Below are 18,798 nucleotides of genomic sequence, written 5' to 3' on the forward strand. Positions count from 1 at the left end.
TCGCTATCGGTACAAAACAAAAAAAAAGGAAAAAAAGGAAAGTGTACAGCATGACTGCATAACCAAGAAGGTGACACACTTTAAAAACAGGCTAGTGACAAAATATAATGAATACCTGGTTCACAGGAAATGAGTCAGAGTGAACGTATCAGCATCTGCTTTGATGCTTTCAGACTAACATTCCCTCTCATCACGGTTTTGGCTGATGATGCTGTTAATTTCTTGCACGATGAGTCAAAACAAAAAAATAACAATAAAGATACTTGGATAATGTTTCTTAAAACTCATCAGGGACAAAAATAAAGTCTAGAGAAAGGTACAAGAAAGAGGTCCAAGAATCTTTACAATCAGAATAAAACATAATTAAGAAAATATGAAGTACATGATGAATTTAAAGTGACACGTTTGGCCTCAAGATATTGGACAAATGCTGAATACAGAGCTGCTGAGCTACCTGGGTCTGTAAGGAAATATAACTATTTCCTTATAAATAGTATAAATATAACCATTTCCTTACAGACCCAGGTCTGTAAGTAAGTCTATATTTATTGCTTGTAAAAATATTTTGTTAAAACAATGATCGCTGATTTGAAGTCATTCATCTCTTTAGTTGAAAAATGTATAAACTTATAGATGTTTCAAGTCACAGGAGAGCAGCTTAAAAAGTTTCCCAGATACAGTTTTGCTAGCTTGGGTTCAGAGTTTGCATTAAAAAAAAAAAAGGTCACTTGATTTTGGAGTTTAAAAAACAATCCCCCCCCCCCCCCCCCCCCCCCCCCAAAAAAAAAAAAATCTAAATTTATTCTTACACTCCAAGTAAGAAAAAAATATTTAAAAAAAAAAAATCTAAAATCCAGTGTTTCCCCTGAATAAGTTTCCAGACCAACATCTGCACACAACTCTTAACTCGATCTTGTTATCAGCTCATTAATGCAGTATGAGATGCAGGGAAATGTTGCACTGACTCATAGGACACAATTGCATTAAAAAGGTAAAAGAATAAATTAAGTGTAAGTAAGTTAAAGATCATCACAGCTTTTCCAGACAGCTGTATCTGGGGAAGAACCTTCACCTTTTTGGTGCCTGAACCATAAAACCGTATAAAAGGTAAGAATCAACCCAATAAATGCACTTTAAAAAAAAACAAAACACAACACTAAATTAAGTTAAATTAAGTTATGAAAATTCCCAAACTGTAAATAGTTGCATCCCTCTTTTGTTGATTAAGGCTTCAGATAAAGAGTCAAGAGTCGTTCCTAATCCAGCGGGCTTTGGAAGATCAGTTTGACACAGCCGGTCTCCCTGCTCAGCGGCTGGATGCAGAACGGGCAGGCGGCATGGAAGGCATGTGTGCCATGTGGCAGCGGGATCTGGCTCCAGTACACAGTTGTTTTTTCTGAACAAACATGGCCACAGGGGACAAAGGCGTGGGTAGGGGACTCCGCATCTACGTAGAACCCCGGCTCGCAGCCAAGCCACAGTGGCACATAAGGGCCCCTCGCACGGCACATGGGGCACTCCCGCTCCTGACACTCCGCTTCGACCTCAGGATCGCAGCGCCCTCCCCAGCCATGGTAGCCATGTACATGGCCGCAGCGCAGGTATGCCCATGGCTGCTTCTCATCCAGGACGTCCTTGCGACGCAGGCTGGGGAAGGCCAGTGTGTTGAAGCCCACGGGACACTGTGGCCGCCCGGCATTCAGCTCCTGCCGCAGGGCCTCCAGGTGTTTGACTGTGGGAGTGAGGGACAGTCCTTCGGCCGTGCGCCACAGCAGAGTGGCACCACACAGGTCGATAAGAGACCCATCCACCAGCTCGTTGGACTCAGATTCCACCTTGGAGGGGGGATAAATGACCTGGGATTAATGACCTGGGCCTTGCGCATGTCTGTAACAGGTTTGCATGTCTTTGTGGGGACCAAAGATTATAAGTTTACTATACTTGTGGGGACCAATGGCCCTTATGGGGACAAATTCTTCTCTCCCACCCCCCCCCCCACCCCCCCCACCCCCCCCCCACGTGTTTGAAGACATTTTTGAGTCTCAAAATGTGGTTTTAGTGTCAGGGTTACAGTGTCAGCAGCTAGGGAAAGCATATCAATTAGATGTCCCCACGAGAATATGAAAACACAACTGTGTGTGTGTGTGTGGTGTGTGAGAGAAAACAGGAGTCGCTCACCATATTCCCCCTCTGCTGAGCTGATCTGGTCTCCCGCAGTGTAAAAACATTCCCACAAACTGAGATTTCCCTCCATTGACCAGGTTTGGAGTCCTGGCAGAAGCCGTGGCGAGGATGCATCACGAGAACTCCGTTTGTCGTCAGTGCGTCCATCTGCCCGTCCTGCATTCTCCACTTGGCTGCCTTCTCCTATGAAGAGGTCAAATGTATGTTTAGCACATTCAAACTGAAGAAATGTCATCACGAGCAGTTTGTGCGTTCTACCCCGAGGAAGATGTTTTTAGACGTGTCAAAGCCTGCGGCGTAAATCCGTGCAGAGTAAGGTGGGTTTCTTTGGCAGATGATGCGGCAGGCAAAGCGGGAGATGGTGCTCTGAAGTGTCTGACTGTCAGCTTGGTTCTGACCTCCAGGCACAGTATCCGTAACCACAAAGTCAATGGGACTCTCTGTAGAACGGCCAATCTGTAATTACACAGAAACAAGTGCTCATGTCTTGCTTGTTTTCAGTGGTGTTCATTAAGCTACCTACAGAACAGATTTTGTGGTAGACACCACTTTAATAAAGAAAACTGACACGTAACAATGTCATTCATCCAGTGTTCAGATAATACTGAAAATCACAAGGTTTAATATCCATGTAGGGTGTATGCTTTTCAAACTACACACCTGGAACATGTCTGTGTTGCTGTCATGAGTGTACTCCACCACCACTGTCTGTGCGCGAGACAGTGTGTATGAAATACTGTGCTGCTCCTTGTTGCTGACGGCCTTAACAAAACAAACATGAAAGAAGAAGCTCTGTTAGTGTGTTTAAGACACGAGAGAGTTTCTTCTACAGCAATCGCGGGGATGTTAATACTGATGGAGGAAGCATGTCAGGAAGAGTATTTTGAAACTGGTAACAAATTCAAGATGTTTTAGTTAAATCCTATTAAGGGCATGTTCCATTTACAGCATCATATTTAACCTGCAGACCAGAGTTAAATACGCGTTCCATATTCATTGTAGTTTCCTCACACTCGGTCATATTTAGATTAGAACACACCAGAAATGTGCCACTTTAATCTGTGTTGACCTCTCACCTTGGCAGCTTGAGGCGTGCATGACATGTGGACAGTGCTCGGTTTCACACCGTTGGCCTTATTTCTGCGACACAAAGCGAAGCGGCTTTTCCGCCTCCCCTTGTCTCCACAGGGTAGAGACCCATTACACCTGAACACACAGAGGATAACGATGAGCAAAACTGCTTTATGTTCAGCTGCATCTCAAAAGGCATTTTAATTTGAATAATACATTATTATGAATGAATGAACCAAAGACACTGGCAAATCAGAAAATCATCTCCTGGCAGCTCAGCATTTAAATCAACTTAGAGTATGTTCATCTAGAGTTAAGCAGTGAGTAAGGAAACAAAGTGTCAGTGGTGCTCCAAATATTAGGAATCAACCTGGGAATGGAGAGAGCAGTGCCTCCATTTTAATCCACTAGACTGAGGACATTTCAACTCTACCTGAGCACTCGAAGTGCTTTATTCAACATGCCTTGTTCACTCATTTGCACAAGCACTTTTTTGTATGCTTCAGTGCTTTCTAACATTTACACTCTGCTGGACGTATCAAAGAGCAGCTTGGGGTTAGTAAGGATATCTGGTATGCAGACTGCCGCAACCAGGGATCAAACCACACACCTCCAGAGTAGTAGAGGACCTGCTCGACCTGCTGAGCTTCAGTAACGTGTCAGTGCTAATCATAGGAAGGAAGAAACGAGCAGCTGTAATTAACTTAGGCCACTGTCTCAATAAAAGTTCCATATAATTTTTTAAAAATTATTTATTTTTAGGAAAACACAGATTTAAAGAACGCTTTAAAGATTTAAACATGGTTATCCCAACTGAGCCTTCATTAAATCAGTCAAAGATACACAGGAAAGAAGGTCAGACACCAACTAGGGAGAAACCGAATGACAAACAGAACAACATTGCCATCCCAGGTTTATCAGAGAATTTTCTCCAAGCATGACTTCAAACCCCACCACACCCTCAGACAAAAACTGGTTCATCCCACGGATGAGACTCCCACACACAAACTAAACAATGTAATGTATGCTGTGTAGTGCAGTGAGGAGTGCTCAGACCTCTACACTGGAGAAACCAAACAGCTCCTCCATAAACACACAGCACAACATAGAAGCGCCACCTCGACAGGACGAGACTCAGCTGTACATTCATATCTATTAGATAAAAGGTCCTTCGAGGACACCGATGTTCACATTTTAGACTGAGAAGACAGATGAACAGACCAGGTGGCTTACAACACCAACTGTCTGCCACCTATAACACGTTTTTTAAAAATCCCTTGTCAGGCGCCTCAACCCCCATCTTGACCAGGATGATTGAAGACCTACACCACATGTGTCGAACTTCAGGCCTCGAGGGACGGTGTCCTGCAGGTTTTAGATGTGTCCTTGATCCAACACAGCTGATTTAAATGGCTAAATTACCTCCTGAACATGTCTTGAAGTTCTCCAGAGGCCTGGTAATGAACTAATCATTTTATTCAGGTGTGCTGACCCAGGGTGAGATCTGAAACCTGCAGGACACCGGCCCTCGAGGCCTGGAGTCCGACACCCCTGACCTACACAGACGTATTCAGTAAAAATGTAATCCAAAAAAAAACACATTTACTCCAATTTCTTAAAATCTCTGCTTTAATGTTCGCCAATGTAACCATGTCTAATCTGCCTGGAACTGGGGCTGACGTGGTCTAAATCAGTGATCAGTTTTGGATCCATCCTGCCTTGCAAGTGAACTCCACTCTCTACATTACGATACCCTCGGGTGGATCTGAATTGGCCCACCATGTCCCACTTTTAAGTGAAAAAATGTGAGATTCAGCGTCTGAATTTCAGACACTATACCGCACAATAGGGCTGCTCAATTAATCGTATTTTAATCTCGATTACGATCTGGGCTTTCAACGATCATTAAAAATGACTGAGCCGATTATTAGCCCCTCCCTCGTGCCTTACTCTCGCGCTGCTCCGTGTGGCAAATCGAGCGCACCTCTCTGCGTTTCGAACACATGTTACAACAATTAAAAGCAGCGGTCTCCAACCTTTTTTGCACCACGGACTGGTTTATGCCCGACAATATTTTCATGGTCCGGCCTTTAAGGTGTCGCGGATAAATACAACAAAATAAAACTAGTACCTGTACCGAAAAAAATAAGATTTATTCATAACACACGTGAAAAGACCCAGGAAAACCGAGTAAACGATAAAAACGATAACAAAATAACACCGAAAACCGATAAAAACCCTGAAAACTATACATTTCACACCTGAGCCTCAACTCTCGTGGCCCGGTACCAAACGACTCACGGACCGGTACCGCTCCGAGGCCCGGGGTTGGGGACTGCTGATTAAGAGGACCCGAGGGAAGCTCGGAAAGCTAAGCAGAAATTATTTGGGGAGGAGAGTGACTGCTGTTGGTTGAAAAGAGAGGTAAAAAAACTTCAGTGGTGTGGAAACATTATGGGTTCGCGGAGTCAGACGTGGATCAAGTAGACACAGTTTGTAAACTTTGCAGTGTTGCTCTGTGGTGCAGCTACGACACTGTAGCAAAGTTCACTAAACATAGATGTTTACATTTTTCATTTATTTTTTATATTGCAAACATTTGCACTGTTATCAGTATTTGCACACTATTTTATATTATTTTTTGACAATCTTTAAAGTCATTATTCGATACATTGTTATTGTTAAATAAATATCGTCAAATAATCGGGATCTCAATTTTAGTGAAAATAATTGTGATTATCATTTTTGCCATAATCGAGCAGCCCTACCGCACAAAATATTGTTTGACATAATTTGACTAAATCTTAATCTATGAACACATTTTAACATGACATATTCAGAAGACGGACTCTGCAGCTGCAATTAAAGCTCTCTTTGAAATACATTTTATACAGTTTAAGTCTTAAATTTCAGACTCTTCACATCATCTCCAAGATGACAGCTATCTTTCCATGTGACCGATTACAACATGACAATTGATTCATTGATTGGTGTGTTCTATGGCTAAAGCTTTATTTAAACAGCGTTTGATAAAGTGACACACAGTTAGGTTTGCAGTACGAGGAAACTGTGGACAAAAATGCTCCTCTTAGACGGTCAGCCAGAGTCACAGAGTTAGAAAGATGAAGACTATAGTTTTTATTCTGAGCTGATATACATCTGTAACGCAACTGCTGTTTCAACCTAAATATGAATGTGAAAGTGCTCAGTAAAGTGAGTTGGAGTTGAAGTTAACTCACTTTTTGGAAAAGAAGACCCAAAGCGTCCCTCAACTCATGGTTAACAAACTCAGAGCCGTTAGCTAAACCTGCAGGTCCCAGGTCAGACAAACTGTTGCAGCCTCACCAACAACAAGGAACCACCTAAGAGAAATTTATGCCTGACAACCCTAGCAGCTTCACTTTCAGTTTTCTCTGCTAGTTTGTGTTGGCTAAACACACCGAGGCCGTTTCTCTGTAGTGTAGGTAAAAAGACAAACAGAGCTATTGCCCAAACATTCCTTCCACAGCTTTCACTGCAGACAGGAAGCTTTGAGGGAGGGAGCAAAAAGTAACTACGGTTTCAGTCCAGAATTAAAAACAGGACGCTGCGGTTAAGAGATTTATACGTTATCCAACTGAGCCATTAGGATCAGTGTCCGTTTTTTAAAAGCAAACTATCATGTTTTGAAAATTAACAAAAAACAAAAAACACAAAACAATGGCAGCACCGCTGTCGTCCTGATGTGTTTAACATTTGAAAACACAATCCTGAATGTTATGGGGGCTCAAACAAGAGTCAGTTTAACCAAAGTCATCTTCAGAGTCAGGCTGCTGTTAGCTGCAGGTCAAGTAAACAGTTGAGACGAGCCATTCTTTCACTGGTTGATGCAAACTTCCTGCGTTTGAGATCAAGTACCAGCCACCTTTTTCTTAGACAAACACTAGCCACCCCAGTTCCGCTGTGGCTCCACTCTATGAACCACACGACAATGCATGTTTTCACAAACTATGTGGATCTTTCTAATTAAATCTTATGACTAGTGTAATTGCCAGTCTCAGGGCAATCCAGACTGTTTAATTCCACGTGTGGTCACAATAATACAAAAGCAAACAAAAGGGCTAAAACCACAGCAGCCACCACGTTCCTGACCCGACCTCCCTGAACCGCAGGCTCACTCTTGTGTGCACAGTGAATGGCCTTTAGTCAGGAAGTCGGCAGCATTTAATGGCTGCGGTCGAGTTTCCCAACACACTGGACTGGGTTTAAGCTTTAGTTATGCAGCACCCAACTGAATTTCTCACACTACAAGGCACATTAAAATAAAGAGACTTGCTTAAACCTACCCAAGCTTAGTCAATTTCTTACCTAAAACAGTGACGCTTATAAACTTCAAGGCACACAAACAAAGACTGCCAGGCCCTTTTAGATCAACAACAGCACAATGGCAAAACATTGTGTACTTTATACTACAGCTAAAGAAGTTGAATGTTACAACCAGATCGGATCGGTTATCAAACTCCAAAAATGGTTTTGATGACATCAAAAATATGTCTGCAATATCCAGCTGTTTTATCGTTTGGTTTACATCGTACATTTTAGAAATTAAAAGGGACTTTAAAGAGACTTTTACCAAACACTAGCCACCCCAACACACAAGTTTCCAGGAACATATCTATAAGATACAGTCTAGAAATGGTTCAGATGGCCTCAAAAGTTTATCATGATATATCACGGACGTTTGTGATTATGATATTTATAAAAATATAGATAAAATATTGAAGAAAGTTGTATAAGTGCAAACAAAATTAAGGATGTATCCCGTCTTCCTTTTCCAGGATTTACTGTCATTAATGACAATCACATTCATGCTTAAACCCTATTAAAAATAAAACATTAAGCTAACATTAGATGTCTTTGGCCAGAGTCCTTTACATGTAAATGAGTGGTTGTGACATTTATTAAAAAATTTCGTTTTAGACCATATTAAAGTCCCCTATCAGTTATGAATTTTCAACTCCTTTTTCTACGTCCACTGTATAGAACAACTTTCAAAAACAATCAATTTCAAAAACCTACATCGCCTCGTTCTCAAGTTATCATATTCACAACATTTTCAGAAAGCTTACTCTGACCTTGAGATTGAGGTCACTGAGATTCAAACTTGTCCCAGATTTTTTGTAGATGTGTCTCTGGTATCAATTTGAAGCTCCTATGCTGCTTTGATCTCGAGTTATCGCATTCACAAACTTAGGTGCCCACACCACCCGCCTGGCAGGGTGATGACAGTACCCCATCTTTCCACCTGAAGGGCTTTTACTCTGTGGGTTTAGAGCGAGTTTGCCTCTGTGGTCTGTGGGTTTAGAATGAGTGTGCGTACACACTGTCTGCATTAACCACTTTTCCCTTTGACAAAAAGCAAATACGCAGATGTTGATTCCTGCCATGTCAGGACATGCTGTATTAACCATCTCCACTGGCGGAAGAAATTCATATTTATTATGCATGTTTGGTTACTGTATGCCTTTTAAGTTTGATATTGAGACAACAGAACTCAAATGGAATCCCTCCTTACAGCTAAATCCCCCTGTTAAAAAAATGTAAGAAAGGGTTTCCTCTTGTTAAGCCAAACACTTTGTGTTTTCACCATCGTTGATTTCTTGCCTGTAGGAGGTTTCATGTGTGCCTGTGGGTAAAATAATAGGATTTTTTCCCCTCCTTCCTGGAAGGTACAACATTGATCAAAAACTGCTTATTTCCTACACATTCAACAGTTTTTTTTTTAAGCAAAAGGATTTTAAAGAAATAAAAATGGTCTGAAGAAGTTCTGCTTTGATGTTATGAATGTATGTGAACTCAGTAATTAACCGCTTACCCCAGAACGATGAGCTCCCCATATTTGACAGGTCCTTTGGTAGACATAAGGTGGGTGGAGATGTTTTCCTGACCCAGCGAAAACATCTGTGCAGGTTTCTGAAAAAGGCAGGCTGAGTACCATCAGAGATTCTCTACTGAAAGAGGCACACAGCCACCACCTGCAGACACAATCAGACCAAGGTTTATATTCTTGCATTTAAAATCATCAAAAGTTTTCATGATTCGGTTTTAAAGAAAAATAATGAAAAACATACATCACTGAATATTCACTTTAAAAACCTTTAGGCATTCATATAAACACACAAAGGCTTCAACACAATCCTATTCATTGCTACAATACACCCAGTGTCTTTGTACTGGGAGCATCAGTGGAGCACAATGTATCCATTCAAATCTACTGAGTGTTGTTGGGGTAATGCAGGGTCCATTTTATCTGTGAAGGCTGACTCACTTAGAAACACGCCACGACTGATGTTATGTTCTTTTGTACTATGAAATAAACAAAAAACAGAAGAACAGAAAACACTTAACAAGCTGAGCCTGTATTCAGAATCCCAGCTCTGATGTCAAAAGGCCAAAGAGGACACATGATCATCTAAGTCTGCGTGTTACACAATTATGACAAATACTGCACTGATCTCGACTGGTTGTCACACAGATGTGGGTATGCTGAAGGACCCCCAATTTTTTTTCTTTGAGCGCAATCCCTAGAGTTAATATTCCAGCTTATGGAAAAAGTGTGGCAGATCACCGTCACAGATTCAGGTGTTATTCCGCTCTTTGTTCGGCATTGCTAATATTCTGAAAATACCATTTTAAGCAACGCTTTAAAAAAAAATGCATTTTTTTAAAAGGGCTGTTTTTAAAAAAATATTTCTTCACTCAACTTTTAAGGATTGCAAGAAAAAAAACTATCAATGAGTGTTGGCTATAGTAACAGGCTAAGAAGGACACGTTCAGCACAGCTGATGGACCAGTAAACGTTGTGCTATGCAAGCCGACTGGCTATGACAGTGTTTTCATATAATCATATTTTTCAGAACAGGGAAAAAACAACTCAGTGTTGAGAAAATAAGTATAATCCTGCTACATTAAACTCCTCTTTGACATTTTACCTGACCTGACAGTTTTCTCCATAAAAGTAACAATACGAATATTGAATGAGTGGAGAATGTAAAAAATACACGTGAGTGTGCAGATTAAAGGTTTTAGAAGATTCAGCTTTCATTTTTCCCACAATACAAAGGTTGACAATACAGTAGTAGTGTAGCTGACGCCATAGCTTATAGCAGGGGTGTCGAACTCCAGGCCTCGAGGGCCGGTGTCCTGCAGGTTTTAGATATCACCGTGGGTCAACACACCTGAATGAAATGATTAGTTCATTACCAGGCTTCTGGAGAACTTCAACACATGTTGAGGAGGTAATTTAGCCATTTAAATCAGCTGTGTTGGATCAAGGACACATCTAAAACCTGCAGGATACCGGCCCTCAGGGCCTGGAGTTCGACACCTGTGCAGTAAAGCATACAAATGGCTGTTAAACCCTGATCTTTTGGTTGTGGGGGAAACTGGTTACATATTTGTGGTATAGACTAAAATGATTAACTAAATGTTTAGTGGAGAAGATTGTTCTTGACCTTTTAAGCTAATGAACAAAACACTAAAATTTCTGTAACGTTCACCAATATTTATATTTAGAAGTCCATTACAAAGCAGAATTGTTTACAGCCAATAAGTTCAGATCAGGCCTCAGAGCACAAGAAGAAAGAAGGTAGAAGGAGTAACAGTTAGGTTTGGCAAACATGATCCAACATAATCATTATTCCAGGCAGGACAAACTGAAGCCTTTACGGCATGTTTCCTCTTAATACCACAGATAAAAGCATGATAAGTGCAATACAGCTAAGTGACGGGAAACAAGGAGTATATCAAGACACTATCAAGATAAGCTGGTATCAAAGCAACTTAGCAGAAAATGTATTAAAAGCTGTTAGGATGTGGCATTTCGCTTCTAGATGAAGATATGCTGATGGTGATAAGCGCTATTCTGTGTTAGCGTGAACTGAAAAGCTGTGCCATTTCTTGCTTCCCGTCAGCCTTTCATTTTAGCACATACTTCACACCCAGAAGCCTTTCATGTGTTTTCTGCAGCTTTTTGAGTTCCCCACTCAGGTGTCCTCATGCTCTTCAACTTTACAGTTTAAGAATGCATGAACTTTAAAACAAAACACTTACCTTATGCATTTTCACTAAAGCAAATTTTAATAATCAACCTACTTTAAATACTGTTAGGTAAGATAATCTAAAACAATTTTGCATAAATAAATAATAAAGTATTATTATTAATAATAATAATAAAACAAAAACATTAAAAAATATATACATCCGTAAATGGTGTTATTTACTGATTCTTATTTGCAAATATCATTCAACAGGGCCAGTACCTGCTAATCCAGGATAAACACATGCACCTGTACGTTTCTACATCTACAATTAATTATCAACTAGAGCTTTAATGATAGTGATAATGATGAATGTGTAGCACGCCACCTGCCTATCTTTCACCGCTGAAGGCTGACACTAGCTATGGCTGAATCTCAGTTGTGGACAAGGACAGGGTCAACTGAAGATACCACCGACCAGTATATTTAATGATGCAGCCGTAACTTGTGTTTTATATTGAATAAAAATGTTGAATAAAAAACTGAGATTTCTAAAAACTCCGGCCAGGGTGGATATTTTTGAAAACTCTGTTTTTGCATTTACGTGCGGACAAGAAAAACTGAGAAAACGCAGAAAACGCAGCGTCAAAGGTGTGCGCCTTTTTTGACGTCACACTGTGCGCCACGTTTTGTTTCGGTGAAATGAATTTCTACAATACTGTTACTGTTAATTGTTGTCTCTGCAGTGTTTAAATGCTTACATATACACACACAGTTACTGTCCCTCGACACATACGACTCGGTTCTGCTTCTATGCCCCAGCTTTGTTTACCATTTCCCCACGAGGCTTCTAGACTTCTGATTGGCCAACATTTCTACACGGTTAGGAATATATCGCCACCTGTTGCTTTGCATGTTCCTAGCAGCGTTTCCCTTCATTTCTGCCTTTACGTGTGGACGGGATTATTTTTTAAAACAAAAACGGAAAATCTCCGTTTTCAAAAATACCCGTGTACGTGTGGACGCAGCCTCAGTTCATAGCGTGTGATTCACATCATCTTCATCACAGGCCATTCCTGTCTGGACACATGAGGTTAATCACTTAGAATAACTGATTTTCTGCATACTATCACCAAATGTCCTACTGTATGGATCTATCTCAGGTTTACATTAAAAGGAAAATGTATTAAATGAACCGAATTAATCTGTTGCTTCCTACTAGTAAGTACATCAAATTATGTCACTTCTTCAAAATGCCGCACTTGCAAAAAGAATTATGTTGTGAAGCAGAAAAATTATCAACATAAAAATTATTCTGAACAAATCTAACATTGTAATAATTATTTTACATTACACATTGTTTCCAAGTTCATTGCTATAAGAATTATATAGACACACAGCTTTCAATTTCTGACTTCATTTTAGAAACATCCTATGGCTAAAATTAAAGATAAACCTCGTAGGATCTCCTTGCAGCTGACTGGAAAGCTTAAGAGGTAATGTGATTTCAGTGCATTTACAACAAAGCGATGTCCCCATGACTATCCAATGCCCTCAAAAATGGCCAAAGTTTATTTCAGTGAACTGCAGGGTTGCAGAGACACAGTCACTATCTGTAAATTGACACCAGATAACAAGGTTGAGTTCTAAAGTGACTTCACTCCTCTTTCTCGTGTGCGTCTCGTGTGCGTCTTTTCCCTCTTGTAAAAGCAATGTAGATTCTGACATAGATGCTATGTTTATACTGCAACTCAGAGCTGATTGTATCCCACCTTTGTGACCCATCTCTCAATTTGTAATCAGCCTCAACAACGCAAAGCTCAAATGGAGTCAAGGCTCCTCACGCGACCTTGTTTGGGCTGCCGTTTCTCACCACTGGCATGGTGACGATTCAGCCTTGATGTCATTTGATGGAAGCGCTGTTACTTTAGGTTATCAACATCAGCCTCTTATAAAAGAGTACAAATTTTTAGTGTACCATAATTAGTTAACTTAAGCGGATGGGTATCAGTTGAATACCTGACTGCAAACTACATTGTCTGCTGCCTTCTTAATTTTTAAATACACTTTTTTGGAAAGTCAAGCTCAATTTCACTAGCCACACGTGGGCCAGATTACTGCCAGATCTGTTAAATCAGGATATCACTTAAATAGAATCTGTCCTACAAAGTGGAGTAGACTAAAAAGACTTCAAAACGCAACACATCTCACAGTCTAAAGAAACAAACTCAGTCACTGACATCCACCAGCCAGAAAAGGTTTACCAACCATTTCTAAATCTTTGAGACTCCATTGATCCATCGTGTAAGCCATTTCCCACAAACAAAAACTTCCAACAGTGGGGAACCTTCCCAGGAGTACCAGGCCTACCAAAAACACTAAAAAAAATTCATTGACAACTCATCCCAGGAGGTCAAAGAAGAAACATCATCTAAAGAACTGCTGGCCACAAAAAAATAAAATCCACAAAAAGAGTACAAGTACAAAAGGGTAACGTCACATTTGCCAAAAAAACGTCTTAATGATAACCAAAGCTTTTCGGAAAATAGCCCGTAGACTGAGGAGGCAAAAGGTGAACTTTTTGGAAAGTTAACATTCCATTTCATCTGGGTATGAACTAACAACACTTCCTCTACAGTGATGTGAAACACCCTTGCAAACATTTGCAGTTCTTGGTGTCAAAAGTGCCACACCAGCAGATTCAGGGGGAAATTCACTTTCAGATCGGGCGGTATGTCTAAATAGCCTTTTTCCCCATTAATAAATAAAATCATGATTTAAAAATTGCAATTTGTAATTCTCATGCCATCTATGTTTAATATTACTTTGCATCATATAATAAATGATGTTCCAAAAATAAAAAAGAAAGACATCAGAAACAGGGAAAATACTTTTCCACAGCACTGTACATTGAGCTGTTAGTCACTTTTTTTCTTTATCCACTATGAAAAAAAACGACTATAAAGACAACAGAATAACACCTGACACAAACGGGTACCTCTATCTGACCACTATATTGTTTCATTACTGTGAAAGTAAGGTGATTACAGTACACAAAACTGCAGAATATTCACTGGAATACCAATCAGGATGGCTCACACTTATTTAGCCAAGCCAGAAAGCCAGCATGGGATAAAACCATTATTAGGATTAAGACAATCCTAAAGTGCAAAGAACCATCATGGCTATGAGAGTTGGAGCCCATCTATGGCTTACATGTACATGATGAAACTCTTAAAAGAAATCTATTTTAAATTTATGAGCTATGCTAGAAAATTATGAGCTTACTTGGAACATCCAACCAGTATTTCTAAAACTCTGTGATCTGTAACTATTATTGAGTTGAAATAAAAGATTAAGTTATTCTAATCTAAAGCTCAAAGGAAATGTCAGCCAAGAGTTGTGGGTACTATACAAGTTAGTTAGCAAAAGATGGACACAACAGGATAAGCTCTGTACAGTAATATTAAAGAAATAACAGGGGGGTGGGGGCGGAGGTGTTGGATGTTTACCAAACCAGACCAGCTACAAGACCTATACCATTCTGTGATGATTCCACATAACCTCTGAAGAAGAAATACCTCCCACTCCACACACCTACCGCAGATGTGCCTGCAGAACACGAGCAGGCATGTTCTGCAGATACCTAAGTGGGGACCGGCCCAAAAAAAAAGTCAACATTTTCAGAGATCTCCTCACTCCAGTGGCAAAAAGTCAAAGACTTTCTGTTTCATTATCTGGGTGTTAATTGGCTCTCTGGTGACAAAGTTGGGACAACTACCATCTTTAGCATTTCAGTTCTCCCACAGATTCGCCCTCAGGATTAATATCATAATTTTTCTGCCCTTTTGTTTGTAAATACCAGTTTGAACAACAGCCACAGAAACGTTAAAGTATGTAAATCAGCTATAAATTGTGATATTCTGACAATGAAATATCTCAATTTACGTAAACTGTAAGCATCACTTTTGTTTATCCTCTGGTGCAACTCTCAAAACTTTCCAGGCTTTAGATCAACATTCGTCTTTGAAGATGGGGCTGACACATCTGTAGGCTTTTAATATGAGGGGACAGTTGGACAAAAAGGGCAAAGTTTTAACATTAAAATGGGGAACAAAAGCATCGTCTGTGGAGACAGATGCTCTGGTAGGATGGTGAATGCTAATGAGTCTGTGTGGCCAGGACAAAGAAGGCCAGCTGGGCTACAGGACAGGACGGAGTACCACCACGGACAGAGCCCTGTTTAAGACACTAAATATAAACACACTATATGTTTTTACCTAATATGAATAATAACTTCAAATCCTGAATTCAATGAGCTGCAGAATATAGCAATGCTGTGTGTACATTTTAATTAAATATCTGGAGTTCTGTTTGTGGCCACTCTATTGTGGACAAATCAGTACGACACACTATCACAGAAAAGAAGCTATGTTAGTGGAGTCAGCAGACACTTCAGAGCCGTTTATGACACACATACACACAGGACATCAACTCCACTTTACAAGTTACTACGAAAAGGACGTGTCACCGTAATTTATTACGAAATTTAATACCATATACGACCATAAAAGCGTCGATAAAAGTTGATTTACGTTTCCCAAAACTCACACATTTCCCCCCCAAAAAAACTTGTGTTTGGGATTTTGTCAGTGAAAAAAAAAAACAACACTTATCAACCTAAACCTATGGCGCTTTCAACCTAAATCTTGAATTGTTTAAGAGATTGGGTATACTGTTGTTGCCCTATATAACGTCATTACGGTAACTCGTAACTCGTAGCTAGTTAGCATTTTTCGATCGTGAAACTTGAGAAAAAGCAGAGAATGTGTTAGTTCATTAGGTACTTATTTAGCATAAGGTCACCACTAACTGCAGAGGACTAAGGCGGCGTTAGTGGCGCTAACAATGACGAAAAGAATCAACTCCTTAGACAATTAACTCACCGAAGTTACTGTTCGTCTTAAAGCAGTCTCATGTCCCGGATGTCTTTGTTCCAGGAACAAACGCTGTTAGCCGTTTTAGACCATAAAATGTCACAGTTACTTAAATGTTTACCAGGAGTTCGGCGACTTTTTATCGATATTGTTCCTAACAAAACCACACTGAGCGAATGCTGGCTTAAACGTTTTCAAACTCAACTGCGCCTCTTAGCTATCAAGGCTACTGATTTCCGGTTAACATTTCAGAGTAAAACAACTTAACTTACTTGAATACCAAAATACTCAATACTTACTCAAATGCCAAATTGTTTTCAAGCTGAAGTAAATACCAGTAGTTTGTCTTATAAACTTGAACGTCTACTTTTAGTTTTTAGTTTACTCATAGTTAATTAAGAGAACCTGGTTATTTGAGATGGTTGCACCATTAACACTTGTTTTATTATGAAAATACAAAACCTGTACTTCCAGTTTTCTCTGCGGTCTGCGCGTGTAGCCGTGCACAAACAACTATGATTTTAGGTTTATGACTTACTGCAGCTGTTACCCCAATAAGACATCCTCTCAAATTAGTCAAATGTTTCCTCACATTAGGTCATTCAGCTAAATTAAAATCAAACTCTGAATCAGAATCTGAGTACTTATTAATCCTGAGGGCAATGGTTTGGTAACAATCAATTAAAATATATATATGAAAGACAGGAAATGTAACTGTAACTGTAAGAAGAATGTAAACCACACAGCACAGATGACAGCACACAAGCACAAAACCTCCTGCGCATGAAATAATATATTTAAAGCCAAGAAGTCGGTAGTGAGCAAAATACGTGTCAAGTCCATTCCAGGGTCCTTAATCGCCGGAAATGAGTAAGCTGGGATAATATGTATTTAAAATGTTAATAACGTCTGTTTAAACGCCGACGTGTCAGTTATACGTTTTGGTACCTTAGGCTGCTGCGTAAACTTTTGGAAGACAGGAGTGAGTTACCAACTGGTTTATTTTGATTAACCGTCCCCAAAGATGAAGAGTTCCTAAGTTATCTTGGTAGTTGTTGTTTGTTTTTTTGTTTTTTTTTATGTAAATAGTGTTGTTGTTTTTATTAGTATTTTTTCCAGTCATGTCACAACACAATTTAAATCAGATATTATACCTAAATCATAGACCCGTCTATTTTCTTACCAGTTTGAGGCAGGTTAACACATAGAGACAACAACAGATAAAAATAACAAGTGCTGGATAAACAGAACAGCTGTAACAAGGCTGGTTAAGGTAAAACGCTGCGCTGTGCTTGTAATGGAAGAAGAGCACTGTCCAACTTTGAAGTGATCTTAGTTACTGGAAAATGAGCCATGTTCCTTTACTGAGAGTATTGGATCTGATTTTTACAGCCTATTTTGTATTTAGGATCCCAAGGTGGAAACCGTTTCCTAAACAACAGGAACAATAGCATACACTAACAGTCATGTCAGACATTACTAACTGCAGTGTGCCTAATTACTCACTGTGTAGACTAAACACTGAATTGCAGGAGACTGAATTCAACGTTTCTTATATGCAGGAAGATTAAACTCATCCTGTCAAGGTCTAAATCATCTGATTGAAGACAACGCTGATAATCTTCAGATATGAATTTTATATGCTATAAATTTTTATAGCATATATAGCTATATGCTCAAGTCAACCCTGCAACACAAAGCGCATGTGGCACGGCATCCCTGCCATCACTAACTACAGGAAGACGACATCTACCTGCCATGGTGACGCCTCCCTACCAGATGCACTGAACTACTTGTGCACGGTTTGACGCTCAGAATGATGTGTTGGTGAGGAAGTCGAACCCCACTCCTGGACTTTCTGACGGAGAGACCTCAGACAGTTCGGATCGGTAACAGCATCTCAACACCACTGAGCACTGGAGCCCCTCAGGGCTGTGTGCTCAGCCCACTGCTGTTCACTCTGCTGACTCACGACTGTGCAGCAATGCACAGTTAGAGACACATCATCAAGTTCACCGATGACATGAGTGTGGTGGGTGTCATCACAGCAGCTTTGATCTTTACTTTCATCTTCTTCTGCCTTTTCCAATTCTATTTAAACAACTGACAGACAATTTGTTCTTTTTAAGCATCCTTTAAGAACATTGTGGTGCTGTGAAAATCACATAATGATAGCATGACTGATGTTTTCTTTGATTACACAAACCTCATGCAGGAGTAGTAAATGAATAATAGCTATTGCTTTTTAAATAACTGGATATCAATGACTTTAGCTTATTATATAATATTATACTACAGCATATTTCTAACCAACTCAACTGTGCGGTTGAATTTCTCTTCACAGCACTTTCTTTAAAAATATAACACATTTTGGGATGAACTTGAAAGAAAGGCGCCATGGCATCATCTGGCATCAGATGATGCCATGCAGTATGTTTTTCCATTCATCCTTTAATTATTTGAAGTGTGGCAGTAGCCTACTGCTGCTGAAATACTGAAAAACAGACACCATCATGTTCCCACCTCCAAAATTCACTGTTGATGCAGACTGAGCAACTTTCTGCTGGCTGGTTTAACTGTCTGGATTT

General features: G+C 40.0%; 1 protein-coding gene across 1 annotated transcript; it reads right to left on the bottom strand.

The window, feature by feature from the left end:
• Window positions 1-836: 836 nt before the first annotated feature.
• Window positions 837-16,448, bottom strand: LOC146517593 (E3 ubiquitin-protein ligase pellino homolog 1-like). Its single transcript, XM_085164046.1, has 7 exons — window positions 16,220-16,448; window positions 9,110-9,269; window positions 3,261-3,390; window positions 2,845-2,946; window positions 2,443-2,640; window positions 2,179-2,367; window positions 837-1,835 (listed from the first exon to the last, which is right to left on the bottom strand). Exons 2-7 carry the CDS (start codon window positions 9,193-9,195, stop codon window positions 1,257-1,259), a joined length of 1,284 nt encoding a protein of 427 aa, XP_085020172.1. The 5' UTR covers window positions 9,196-9,269; window positions 16,220-16,448; the 3' UTR covers window positions 837-1,256.
• Between the last annotated feature and the right edge of the window lie 2,350 nt (window positions 16,449-18,798).

Source organism: Neolamprologus multifasciatus, chromosome 6, assembly GCF_963576455.1.
Source record: "Neolamprologus multifasciatus chromosome 6, fNeoMul1.2, whole genome shotgun sequence".
NCBI classification, from domain to species: Eukaryota; Metazoa; Chordata; class Actinopteri; order Cichliformes; family Cichlidae; genus Neolamprologus; species Neolamprologus multifasciatus.

Bases quoted from the DNA above. Each gene is read 5' to 3' on its own strand.
- LOC146517593 (XM_085164046.1), bottom strand. From the start codon at position 9,195: ATGTTTTCGCTGGGTCAGGAAAACATCTCCACCCACCTTATGTCTACC. The intron at 2,947-3,260 runs GTGAGAGGTCAA...TGTTTTGTTAAG, and splicing joins GCACGCCTCAAGCTGCCAAG to GCCGTCAGCAACAAGGAGCA. The intron at 2,641-2,844 runs GTGTGTAGTTTG...GTGTAATTACAG, and splicing joins GCAACACAGACATGTTCCAG to ATTGGCCGTTCTACAGAGAG.